This window comes from Cydia amplana, chromosome 7 (genome assembly GCF_948474715.1).
Source record: "Cydia amplana chromosome 7, ilCydAmpl1.1, whole genome shotgun sequence".
NCBI lineage: Eukaryota > Metazoa > Arthropoda > Insecta > Lepidoptera > Tortricidae > Cydia > Cydia amplana.
Window position 1 is genome coordinate 3,589,289 of NC_086075.1, and position 12,525 is coordinate 3,601,813.

Sequence of the window (12,525 nt, forward strand, 5' to 3'; positions counted from 1 at the left end):
GAATAATAATAGCATCGGTCGCAGACGTTTCTGCTTGTAAAAAATTAAATTTTAATGTAGGTATACTCTCAGTAATAATATGCTATAGAGCAGCTATAACTATTTAATTCGTTTTCGTTTGACTGTCAAAATAATATATACAGACAGGGACCTATTGCTCGAATTTCTATAAGAAAGTATTAATGTTTCCTATGATGTAAAAAAAAGTAAAATTATAAAATAATGGACACTTCAAATGACCTAGCAAGATATATTTACAAACAAAAATAACAGCAGTACTATATTATTTGAGCGTTTCGCCTTCAGGCAATGCTTATATGGGGCATTATCTATGAAAAGGGACCTTGTTGTCGATGGCGCTTACGTCCCGCACAGCGTCGCGCGGCATTGTATTTATATCGGAGCATCGTTAATAATGGCGTAAGCGCCATCGACAATAAGGTCCCTTTTTATAGATAACGTCACATATAGGTGTACATAGTGTATTATTGTATGTGATGGCAGTTAGTGATTTTAAAGCTAATGTTGTAAGTATATAAGGCTGACTTGCCAACGTATATCATTTTTTCAAATTATCACCAACTAGATGTGTCCCCAATAGATAAGAGCAAAAAGAAATGTGTGAAAGTCTTAGGTACATAGCCTAGAAAGACTGGAAAAATGCACCGATTTAATTTTAAGAGCCAACAGGAGTGGTCATTTCTCCATACAAACATACTCGACTGTTTCCTCCGTGGGTTTTGAAGCTAGAGCAATGATTTTTTCAACACAGATTAATATTGTCAATATCTGTGTCGGACCGTTTTGCTTTCTTTGATATTTTTGTTTTTTAAGGCACTAGAGCCCTTCAAAAATGGCCAAAATGGCCTAATTGACTATGCCGCAATGAGAGGCGTGGTATTCAAAACTGATATCAATTAGCCAAAAAATCAAAACGGTCCGACACAGATAATTTCATAATCATTTAGATTTCCAAATTTGGTTACGATTGGTTAAGTTTTGGAGGAGGAAACAGTCGAATACGAAACCTCGTTTTTTGAGATTTTTACGCAGGATTTGTCACCTTGTCCTTATCGCACTAGTTTTAGGAGCCGCTCCCGTTAGCGAAACGGGTATATTTACCTAAAATATTTAAATCTCAGCTCCTGTTTCGTCTTAACTGTGAAATGTATTGTTGATTGTTAGTTTAAACCCTTATACGGAAGAATACATTTCCCACATGATTTTGAACTTTGTCTCATAATGATAGGGTTCAATTTAAATTATTATTCATTTGTCTTTTAGTTAAACATTTTTTATGGTTACCCAAAAAAGTAATTTCAGTCAGTAAGAAAATTCATTTTTAAATTGTAATCGGTGCATTTTTCAGAAGTACAAGTACATTAAAAATTAAATTGGTCTAACCCAGTGGTTCCCAACAATTGTACCAAAGAACAAAAGTTGTCCTACGACCATTACTGCCCGTAAAAACTTCAAGACCTTGTGATGGAAACAGAACCTTATGTGATCCATCGTTACCATTTTTAGGATTACTTCTACGAATTAAAATTTGGCGGTAAAATAGTAAAATTCCGTTACCATTTTGCATAATAAGCGAGTCTGATGTAATACCAATGTTTATCAATACATACAATCTTTTCTTAAAAGCATGAAGTTAACTTTATAGAACACCATGTGTAAGGTCTACATAGGTGATAACCTTCTTACGTTTAACCTGTCAAGCGTCCGGTAGACTTACGGTATAACTTGGACATTGAGGGGTTATATGGGTGAATCAACCTTTTCTTGTCACTCGTTGCCATGGTTACGTTCTCCTAGGTCACTCTTTAAAACCCGATTTTTAGGCATTTCAATTCACCAAACACGCTTTTTTGTGATACTCATAAGGGTTAATAACTTTTTCTTGTCACACGTTGCTATGGTTACGGTCTCCTGAATCACTCTCAAAATTTTAGGTTTATCGTATTTAAATGAACCAAACTTGCATGTTATGGTAGTTATAAGACCTTTCCATAATGGGACATCTACTGAGCATGTTAGTAGAACATGGTACAACAGTCCTTCTAACAATCTATGCTACTATTGTCTCCTCGCTGATGGGACAGAATAACAACAAGAAATAGTTGATTGCCTCATAAACCCTTTCCATTGAGGGTCGTCTACCAAGCGTGTCAGAAGAAGGTGGTGTACAATGTCTTCTAACAAACTATGCTACTATTGTCTCTTGGCTGACCGGACAAAATAACAAGAAATAGTTGATCCACCCATCGCAATATTCGAACTTATTCCTTGTCGTCGGGAACCACAGACCTACCGTCCGCTAGACCTCCCCAAAGTTGGCATGCTTCGTCTCTTTGGCATGTTTCTGCGCCTCAGCCTGTCCCGTCAGCAGCTTGTCGCAGATCATGCATTTGAGCGTGAACTTGTTGAGGTCGGTGAACTGGCGGGAGGATTTGGCCTCGTGCGCTATCTGCTCGGCCTCGCGGTAGGTCTCCAGGTCATCGGACGGGAACATGGTTTGGATGCCACCCTGGAAATATAAAAATGAAACATTGAAATTGGAAAATTTCCTAAGCAAACAGCTAGTCCTTTTAACCTTTTCGACGCCTTTTCAAACACAAAAACTGTCACGCTGACGCCACGGGGTGTCATTCTGAATCCCTAACAACGTTTGCCCTAAAGTCACTTGCCCTAACTGGTTTTACCTAATGGGTACATGCCCTAACGATCAATAACGATTATTTTTCATAATGTAAGGTTATGAAAAATGGTTAGGTTTTAGAACTTGCTGCCACACAAGTGGGTTAGGTTAGGGTTAGAACTGCGACCCTCGCAAAAAAGAAAATATGCTTAATAACATTAGGATAAGTCATCAATAATTAGGGAAACCAAAATTAGGGTTTTTAGTGTTAGGACAACTGATCATTATGACAAACAATATTAGGGAATGCAAAGATAGGAGAAAAGACTTTAGGAATTCAGATATAGATCCGACGCCACGTCACCGAAGTATCAAAACTGAAATTGAACTTTATGCATATGCACGTAGGTCTATGTTGCTCTGTGATATGTGACCGATTAATCGGTCTTTGGCGTTGAACCTACGGTGCGGATATATCGGTCATTGGCGTCCAAAAGGTTAATATCTCAGATAGCGTAAAAGAGGTTGACTTGAAAAAATGTGGTTATTTTGATAGTTTAAAAACGGTTACCATATTAGCATTATTAAATGTGGTACTCAAACTGTTCGTGTACCTACCTATTTAGATTACTATTAACCCTTTCAACACCACGCCTATTATAATACAACAGTTACTGAGTAAGTTCATTTTATAATTATAAACTTTATCGGAATGCAAGAAGAATGATATTACACTGTAACCGAGCGCGTCAGTAGACGTCTATGGCGGTCTAGGGGTTAATCATAGTTACCAGAAATACCGTGTTGAAAATTGTAGGGCTTAAAAACTGAGATATTTACCGTAGCAAAATACCAACTGATTGCTTCTAGTTCTTCATGGAACTTGGAACAAATACATCGAAAACGTGTTGCTAAGACGAATAGGGATAAAAAGTGATCAATGGCTTGTTAGAATCGCTTATATATCTAAACTAGCTGTTGCCCGCGACTTCCTACCCGTGGATTAGTATATTTTCCCCATACAAACTTTGGACCCCCATTTCACCTCTTTTTGGGATGAATTTTGAAAAATCCTTTCTTAGTGGACCCCTAGACCTTATAAGGAACCTACTTGCCAAATTTGGACTTTCTAGTCCCAGCGGTATGGGCTGTGCGTTGATTTAAGTCAGTCAGTCAGGTCTTTCACGTTTATCTAATACCTTTAAACGAGCAATTCTTGTTTATTTATTTATTTATTTATATATATATATATATATATTTCGGGGATCTCGGAAACGGCTCTAACGATTTCGATGAAATTTACTATATGGGGGTTTTTGGGGGCGAAAAATCGATCTAGCTAGGTCTTATCTCTGGGAAAACGCGCATTTTCGAGTTTTTATATGTTTTCTGAGCGAAGGTCGGTCACCCAGATATTATATATAGATTAGACTCACATCATTCTGCTCTAAATACAGCGGGTCGTAGTGCACCCCGTCAAACAGTAGGAACACCCGGTTGCCGTAGTTTTTATCCTCCCCGAAACGGTTGATGATCGCGTTCAGGGTGTCCACGACGGCCATCTCTATGCCGTAGAAGCGGGAAAGAATGGCCACCTGAAATGTAAGTTAGGAAAAGTTTTAATCACGTTTTTGGGCATTTTCACTTAAAAGTGTAGCATTTACCTTACCACCAATCCATCAGATTTTGGGTTATCTCTACTTAGAATCACGAGCACTATAGATTTTGGTTTGTAAAGCATTTTCACATACATTTTCTATGGACCGTTGCAAAACCGAGACCCAAAATTTGTATGAAAAACAGAGGACATTTTTTTTCTTTATTATCTCACTCAGAGTCTAAATAACCCAAAAGTTGATGGTTTTTCGAAAAAAAGTCAATGGTACCAATTTTTCTAAAACCCCCTTTTAACACATTTATATCAAATTCACTTGTAGTTAATATAGTTTTAAGGAAACAAATATTGTACGCCTGACAGGCAAATCATAGTGATTCCACTAAAATACATATGATGTAATCCACCTGTCTGTATCACCTATAATTACGCAATAAATGATTATCTTATCTGGAAGAACTAAAACATGGACCAGATTAGTGCAAAATAAGGAAGAGTGGAGAAGATTGTGGGAGGCCTTTGCCCAAAGGCACACAGAATCGGTTATCATAGATTAAGGAAAACTATAGATATAGTAGTATATAAATGTATTTCTGATATAAGGCTATAAATAAATAAATATACATATATAATTATATTATCTTATCTTATCTTAGGGGGAAGATGCAGGGTACAGTTTAAAACCGTCAAGGGACGAAATTGCAGGGAGATTTAAAAATAAATGATTCCAATATGTTTGTTGTGACGAAACAGGCATCATATTGTATGATAACACTATCATAAGTTACTTTGTAGTAATGGTTAGTGGTCTAAATATAGCATTTGAACTGTACACAATATGTTTACTGATTAAGTTGTAGTACAGTATGCGCCCCAACATAAGTACTCGTGTTGATAAATGCCATATAGTTTTTGTCAGGTAAATAATTATTTGTCTTCCAGCTGTATAGAAAAGTGGTTATTTTATGTTAGGGCATGGCAGTACACGTTACATTCTTTATGTTTTTATTTGTGCAATTATGTTTACAAGTATACTCAAACCTAAAATATCACGCCTATTATATAGGTGTCTAGTGTCCACCAAGGTGTTAACAATAAGACTTCTATTGGCTTGTTTCTTTCTGAATTGTTAGAAATGGCCAATTACTATGTAGTGTCCAACTATAGCAGTCACCCTACAGATGTATTTTACGGAAATAATTTTATAGTGTCTAAAGTCATAACCCCCCCAAGCAGCCATGAAATTTGAATGATTGACACAAAAACTCAATAATGATGTTTGCAAGCTGAAGAGTTATAAAGCATTTATTACCTAAACGAAAATAGAAAATAGCTGATCAAAATCATCCTTGTTTTCTGGTATTTATATTTATATTTTTGTATAATATATATATTTGAAAATACTTTGCATACATATTTCAGAATTTTTTTAGGTATTTTTTTTCAGTGACTTACTTTTTGAATCCTTATAAACTACAGTTTGTAATAATAAGTATCTTTACAAATATTTTATTGAATAAAAAAAGCTCACCTCGATAGCACCACCCCAAGAGCTTGGCTGTTGTATCCACGAACAGTACTCCGCATTAGGCTACCCCAGCATTGCCTCACTGTAAGTGTCATGGTCGCTCGCCACCTCCAACGCGATGATCTGTCGCATCAGCGTGTGTACAGTTGTATCCACTTGGCCATTTAATAACTCACCTCAATAGCACCACCCCAAGAGCTGGGCTGTTGTATCCACGTACAGTACTCCGCATTAGGCTTCCCGAGCATTGCCTCACTGTAAGTGTCATGGTCGCTCGCCACCTCCATCGCGATGATCTGTCTCATCAGTGTGTGTACAGTTGTGTCCACTTGGCCATTATAACTCACCTCAATAGCACCACCCCAAGAGCTCAGCTGTTGTATCCACGTACAGTACTCCGCATTAGGCTTCCCCAGCATTGCCTCACTGTAAGTGTCATGGTCACTCGCCATCTCCATCGCAATGATCTGTCTCATCAGTGTGTGTACAGTTGTGTCCACTTGGCCATTATAACTCACCTCAATAGCACCACCCCAAGAGCTCGGCTGTTGTATCCACGTACAGTACTCCGCATTAGGCTTCCCCAGCATTGCCTCACTGTAAGTATCATGGTCACTCGCCACCTCCATCGCAATGATCTGTCGCATCAGCGTGTGTACAGTTGTGTCCACTTGGCCATTTAATACAAAACCTGAAATTCAAGGTGAGACAATTAAATTTTTGGTAAAAGTGTTTTTCAATCCTAGGTGAGGACCCACTTGCTACAACTTACCTAATCCATAAAAATTGGACGTAGTTACGCGAAAACGTTCCAACCCACAAGTCACTCGAAAATGAGTTACCATAACCAGGGTACTATTTTTGACATATTACATCATGTGCACACAAAGATGCTAGTATTTTTAGGTTAGTTTCATCAATAAAATTTGACCCAAATGTTCCAACCCACCATTATGCCAAGGACGTGTACTCAAAATAAAGTAAAAACATTACATGCATACTGAAACATATTGTTAAAAACTCTTAATAGAATAACATATCGTTATAATGTTCCACTTGTCTTGGAACATTATACTAAATTCATAAAACGCACATTTAATTGTTTCTTAAATGATCCATGTGGGTTGGAACGTTTTTGCAAAATCTTTATACATTTTTTATTTCTGCAAAAATGTTCCATGTAATTTGAAACCTTTTAGATTAATCCATACTGTTTTTTTAAGCTGCGAAGACTGTTCTAAATAAAGTGGAACGTTTTATTATAATATATTATTTTCCAATTTTTTGCTATAAACGATCCACATATACTTGATCCATTTTTGCTATTAAATATGTTCGAGAGAAAAAAATATTTTTTACCAAAATATATTTTTTTTTTAATAGCCTATATTGTGTCCCACTGCTGGGCAAAGGCCTCCCCTGTCTTTCGCCACTCGTCACGGCTTTGTGCATGTTCCCGCCAGTCGCCACAGAATGAGTCCAGGTTGTTTCGCCATCTCATTTTTGGTCTGCCTCTGCCTCGGGTGATCTGTGGTGCCCAGTCCGTCGCTATTTTGGCCCATCTGTCCGGGTGCATCCGACAGATATGTCCCGCCCAATCCCACTTGAGCTTGGCGGCCTTCACACCCACATCTGCGATACCAGTTTTGGAACGCAGCTCTGTGTTCCTTATCCGATCGGTTCTACGGACTCCGAGTATACTGCGCTCCATTGCTCGCTGGCAAATCTTGAGTCGGGACTTTTGGGCTTCTGTTAATGACCAAGTTTGGGCGCCATAGGTTAGGATAGGCAGAATACACATGTCGACGAGTTTGCGTTTTAGTGCTAGTGGAAGGTTGCCCTTCATTAACGCCTTCATGGACCAGAAGCTCTTCCAGGCGTTTTCGATGCGTCGATCGATTTCCTTGGACTGCCTGTTATCGAAGGATGCTATCTGGCCCAGATAGATGTATTCGTCAACGTATTGTATATCCTGCCCATCTACCTTGACCCCATATTTCGCGCCATTGGTCATTAAGAGCCAACAGGAGCTAAGATTTAAATATTTTAGGTAAATATACCCGTCTCGCTAACGAAAGCGGCTCCTAAAACTAGTGCGATAAGGACAAGGCGAAAAATCCTGCGTATAAATCTCAAAAATCGAGGTTTCGTACTCGACTGTTTCCTCCTCCAAAACTTAACCAATCATAACCAAATTTGGAAATCTAAATGATTATGACATTATCTGTGTCGGACCGTTTTGCTTTTTTGACTAATTGATATCAGTTTTGAATAGCACGCCTCTCATTGCGGCATAGTCAATTAGGCCATTTTGGCCATTTTTGAAGGGCTCTAGCGCCTTAAAAAGCAAAAATATCAAAAAAAGCAAAACGGTCCGACACACGACAAAAAATCATTGCTCTAGCTTCAAAACCCACGGAGGAAACAGTCGAGTACGTTTGTATGGAGAAATGACCACTCCTGTTGGCTCTTAACTGGGTTTTCAACCTGTTCATTTCGAGTCCGACTTCAAGACTTGCCGTGCTAAGATCTTGTAGCATTTTCTGTAGATGGGGTGCAGTGTGGGAGAATAGCACAATGTCGTCGGCGAAACGTAGGTTTGTCAACCTTTTTTCGCCGACGTCAATGCCCATTGTTTCCCACTTGGTCGCCAGCTTCTGGAAGATTTCCTGTAGGCAAGAGGTAAATAACTTTGGAGATAGCGGATCACCTTGTTTGACTCCTTTTTGGATGCGGAATTTAGGGCCGGGAACATGCAGTTTGATACTTGCAGTACTATTGCGGTATATGGTCTCAATAAGCTCAACATAAGTGTTGTCGATTTGTTGTTCACGCATAGCAGAAAATACGGCAGAGTGTTTAACACTGTCAAACGCCTTACTGTAATCCACAAATGCAAGGTAGAGTGGTATTTTGAACTCATTGGACTTCTCTATTATTTGATTGACGGTTTGCAGGTGGTCAGTTGTCGAGAAGCTGGGTCGGAAGCCAGCTTGTTCTGGGGGTTGGTGTTTATCCAACAGTGAGGCGATGCGGTTTTCGATGACTTTGATAAATAATTTATAAATGTGTGAAATTAAACTAATTGGTCTATAGTTTCCGATGTCGGATTTGTCGCCTTTTTTATGGAGAAGGATAATATTAGAGTGACAGAAATCTTGAGGAAATTCGCCGGTGTGCAAAATGGAGTTGAATAGATTTGTCAAGTGGGGTATTAGGGTGTTTTTCCCCGTTTTCAGAGTTTCAGTCGTTACACCATCATCTCCTGGGCTTCTTTGGTATTTTAAGCTCTTGAGAGCAGCATTGACCTCATTACCTGTTATGGGAGGGATGGTGCTAGGACATAAATAGTTATCACTCGTGTACGAGGCAGATGGATTCGAATACAAAATAAATAACTGTGGTATATTTAAGTTTATGTATTTAGTCAAAACAATCAATTGACTAGGTATTTACAATAAAGGTGGCAACATTATTACTCTTTGCTCCCGTAAAATGAAGAAGATTATCAATAAGAAGAAGTTTACAGATTTATCTAAAGTTAGTTGGCTACACACAAAAGAAATTAAGTTGGATAAAGATAAAATGTTTTCTATTTTTAAGCGGTCTACGATGGAAGACGATTTCAATGAGTTGAAAATTGATAAAAGAATAAAGCGAGAACTGCAATACATAAAAGAATCTGATTTTTAGGGTTCCGTAGCCAAATGGCAAAAAACGGAACCCTTATAGATTCGTCATGTCTGTCTGTCTGTCTGTCTGTCTGTCCGTCTGTCCGTGTATGTCACAGTCACTTTTCTCCAAAACTATAAGAACTATACTGTTGAAACTTGGTAAGTAGATGTATTCTGTGAACCGCAGTAAGATTTTCACACAAAAATAGAAAAAAAAAACAATAAATTTTTAGAGTTCCCTATACTTAGAACTGAAACTCAAAAATTTTTTTTCATCAAACCTATACGTGTGGGGTATCTATGGATAGGTCTTCAAAAATGATATTGAGGTTTCTAATATCATTTTTTCTAAACTGAATAGTTTGCGCGAGAGACACTTCCAAAGTGGTAAAATGTGTGTCCCCCCCCTGTAACTTCTAAAATAACAGAATGATAAAACTAAAAAAAATAAACTCCAAACTCATACACGAATGCCCAGAACGACTAATGGAGGTATGTCAGAACAACAAGATCACCTTACAATGGATCAAGGGACACAGTGGATCCCGAGGTAACGATGCTGCGGACGAGCTTGCCAGACAAGGATCGGGTGCGGGGGCGATTGGCCCGGAACCAACTCTCCCGATACCGTTTAGCAAGGTACGCTCAATGCTGCTGGCACGCACAGGGAAACTACACACAGAACACTGGCTAAACCAGACTGGATGCAGACAGGCCAAACAAGCCATGCCTAGCATCAACGGTAAGTTCACAAGGGCACTCCTTCAACTAGGAAAAGTTCGTCTGAGTATGGTAACCAGTGTCATAACAGGTCATGGACTTTTTAACAAACATCTTTTTATAACAGGTGTCACAGACAGTCCCCTATGCCGTGGATGCATGGAGAAGGAAGAAACAGCCTCTCACGTGGTGCTGGAATGCAGCGGAGTGGCCCCATACAGGGCAAAACATCTCGGATCCCCGAGAGATCTCCCCGAGGTCCTACTCAACATCAAAGGTTTGATAGGATTCCTCGAGGAGCTGGGCTGGCAGGACTAGCCCCTATCACGCAAAATAGGCGCAGGACGTCGAGTTGCGGAAAATCGCCCGTACTACAATACAATACAATACTAAAAAAAATATATGATGTACATTACCGTGTAAACTTCCACCGAAAATTGGTTTGAACGAGATCTAGTAAGTAGTTTTTTTTTAATACGTCATAAATCGCCTAAATACGGAACCCTTCATGGGCGAGTCCGACTCGCACTTGGCCGCTTTTTGTTTATTGTGGCCTAATGGCAAACCGATTGCTCCAGCGAAATTAGTGGACTTACAATCCATGTACCACTACATACCTGAGGATTGCCTTCAATTTTATAGAACGCTTCAAAGTTCTGAAGAAGCTACTGATGATGTTGATGGGTTTGGTGGAGTTCCGGACTTCGAGATCATAGAATACGATGATGATTGAATGTTTAATATAAGTTTTTGATAACTTTTGGAACCATATCAGCAAATTTTTGACATAGGTTCTAAGCTCAAAATATCACGTCCTATTTTTTTTGTAATACATTTTCAAGTTTTTTTTTGTTGTTTTTGTATGTTCCTCATTGTTATTTATTATTTTACATATTAAATTTATTTTAGATATATTTATAAAAATAAATAATACACTTAAATTCGTTTTGGAACGTTTATGCACAATTGCTATTTAACAAGGTTCATACAAAATTAAATTTAGCAAAAACGTTTCAAACTCGTTTTACCTATTTATATGCCCCTTGTATTATGTATTTACAAAAAATATGCATATCATTCAATAACCAGTTTGGCATTCCACAGTAAAACCAATAGTATTTGCCTGAAATAATTACAGGGAAAAAGTGTACCGCTAAAACACAAAACTGCGTTTATCTCAAAATGGGGTCGCTGTGGGTTGGAACGTTTTCGCGTAACTACGTCCAAATAATAGTAGTGAAGACAATATCTTTTTACCCAAGTCTAAAAATATTAAGTAATTTATCTGTGTACTGTGTGTGTGTGTGTGTGTGTATTTATACAGATTTGCAACTAAAATAATATAAAACTCTTACAGCATTTAAAACCCTCACATAAATCAGAAACAAATGACTCATTCACAATGAATATTTATCCATTTTACTTCCAATTGAACAAACTGATAAAAGAACAATCACGAACGTCGCAATAAAATAAAACAAAGGATTTCCTATTACATAAAATAAAATGACCTCTACTGTACTAACTTACCTATACTAGTGAAAAGGCAAGAATTATCTGAAGGCACCACCTTCTTCATTAAAATGCCGGGTCTGCTCGGCCCTACTGGCTCATGAGTTACCCCATTCTGCACTGGCTTCAAAGGCGTAGCTTTACTAGGTGTCTGCACAGACTTTTCTTCCACTATCAAAGTTTCACCAGTTTTCAAACCTATTTCATTTAGCTTTTTAGAATCGTCACTAGTATCCAGTGGCTTCGGGGGGTAACCACACAAGACACATATTCTATCCGCGCTTATTTCGGCAATACTAGACAAAAACACCTTCAATTCACCAACAGTACTATCAGAGGTCAAGTCCTTCAGGATTTGCTGGCCGTTTTTACTTTTAACTTTTAACGCGACTGCTGCCATTTTAGGAAAATTGTATTACATTAAAATAACGGACACGAAAGCGTTACGTGGTGCCGATTGATATTTTTTTAGGTCAAAGACGCAACAAAATTAGTAGGTATGAAATAAATAAATAAACGCGGCTTGGCCCGCTCGAGAAGTTGGCAAGTCGCTTTTGACTTTCGTTTCGTTTGACAGTTATTTGCTTGTGGGTTGCCACTATTGAAAAAAAAAGTGTTCGGCAATAAGATGCGTTCAAATTAAGATGAGCAAATGCACGCAAGGCACGATGCGCACAACTCGCACAAGTGATGTGAAAGGTGTGAAAGCTTTGGATGAAAGACACGATGTGAACAACATGCTCAAGCTACACACTACACGCCATTACTCACATCACTGTACATTTTGCTTTTGGCCTTTGTGCATTTTGATCTATACTTGGTCAACCAGATCTTG

At 38.4% G+C, this 12,525-nt stretch overlaps 1 protein-coding gene across 1 annotated transcript; it reads right to left on the reverse strand.

Moving 5' to 3' along the window:
- Nucleotides 1-2,274: 2,274 nt before the first annotated feature.
- On the reverse strand, nt 2,275-12,258 carry LOC134649412 (ubiquitin thioesterase Otu1). The gene is made up of 4 exons (XM_063504161.1): nt 11,709-12,258; nt 6,303-6,475; nt 4,078-4,236; nt 2,275-2,530 (listed from the first exon to the last, which is right to left on the reverse strand). The coding sequence occupies exons 1-4, from the start codon at nt 12,088-12,090 to the stop codon at nt 2,321-2,323; spliced, it is 924 nt and encodes a 307-aa protein (XP_063360231.1). The 5' UTR covers nt 12,091-12,258; the 3' UTR covers nt 2,275-2,320.
- Between the last annotated feature and the right edge of the window lie 267 nt (nt 12,259-12,525).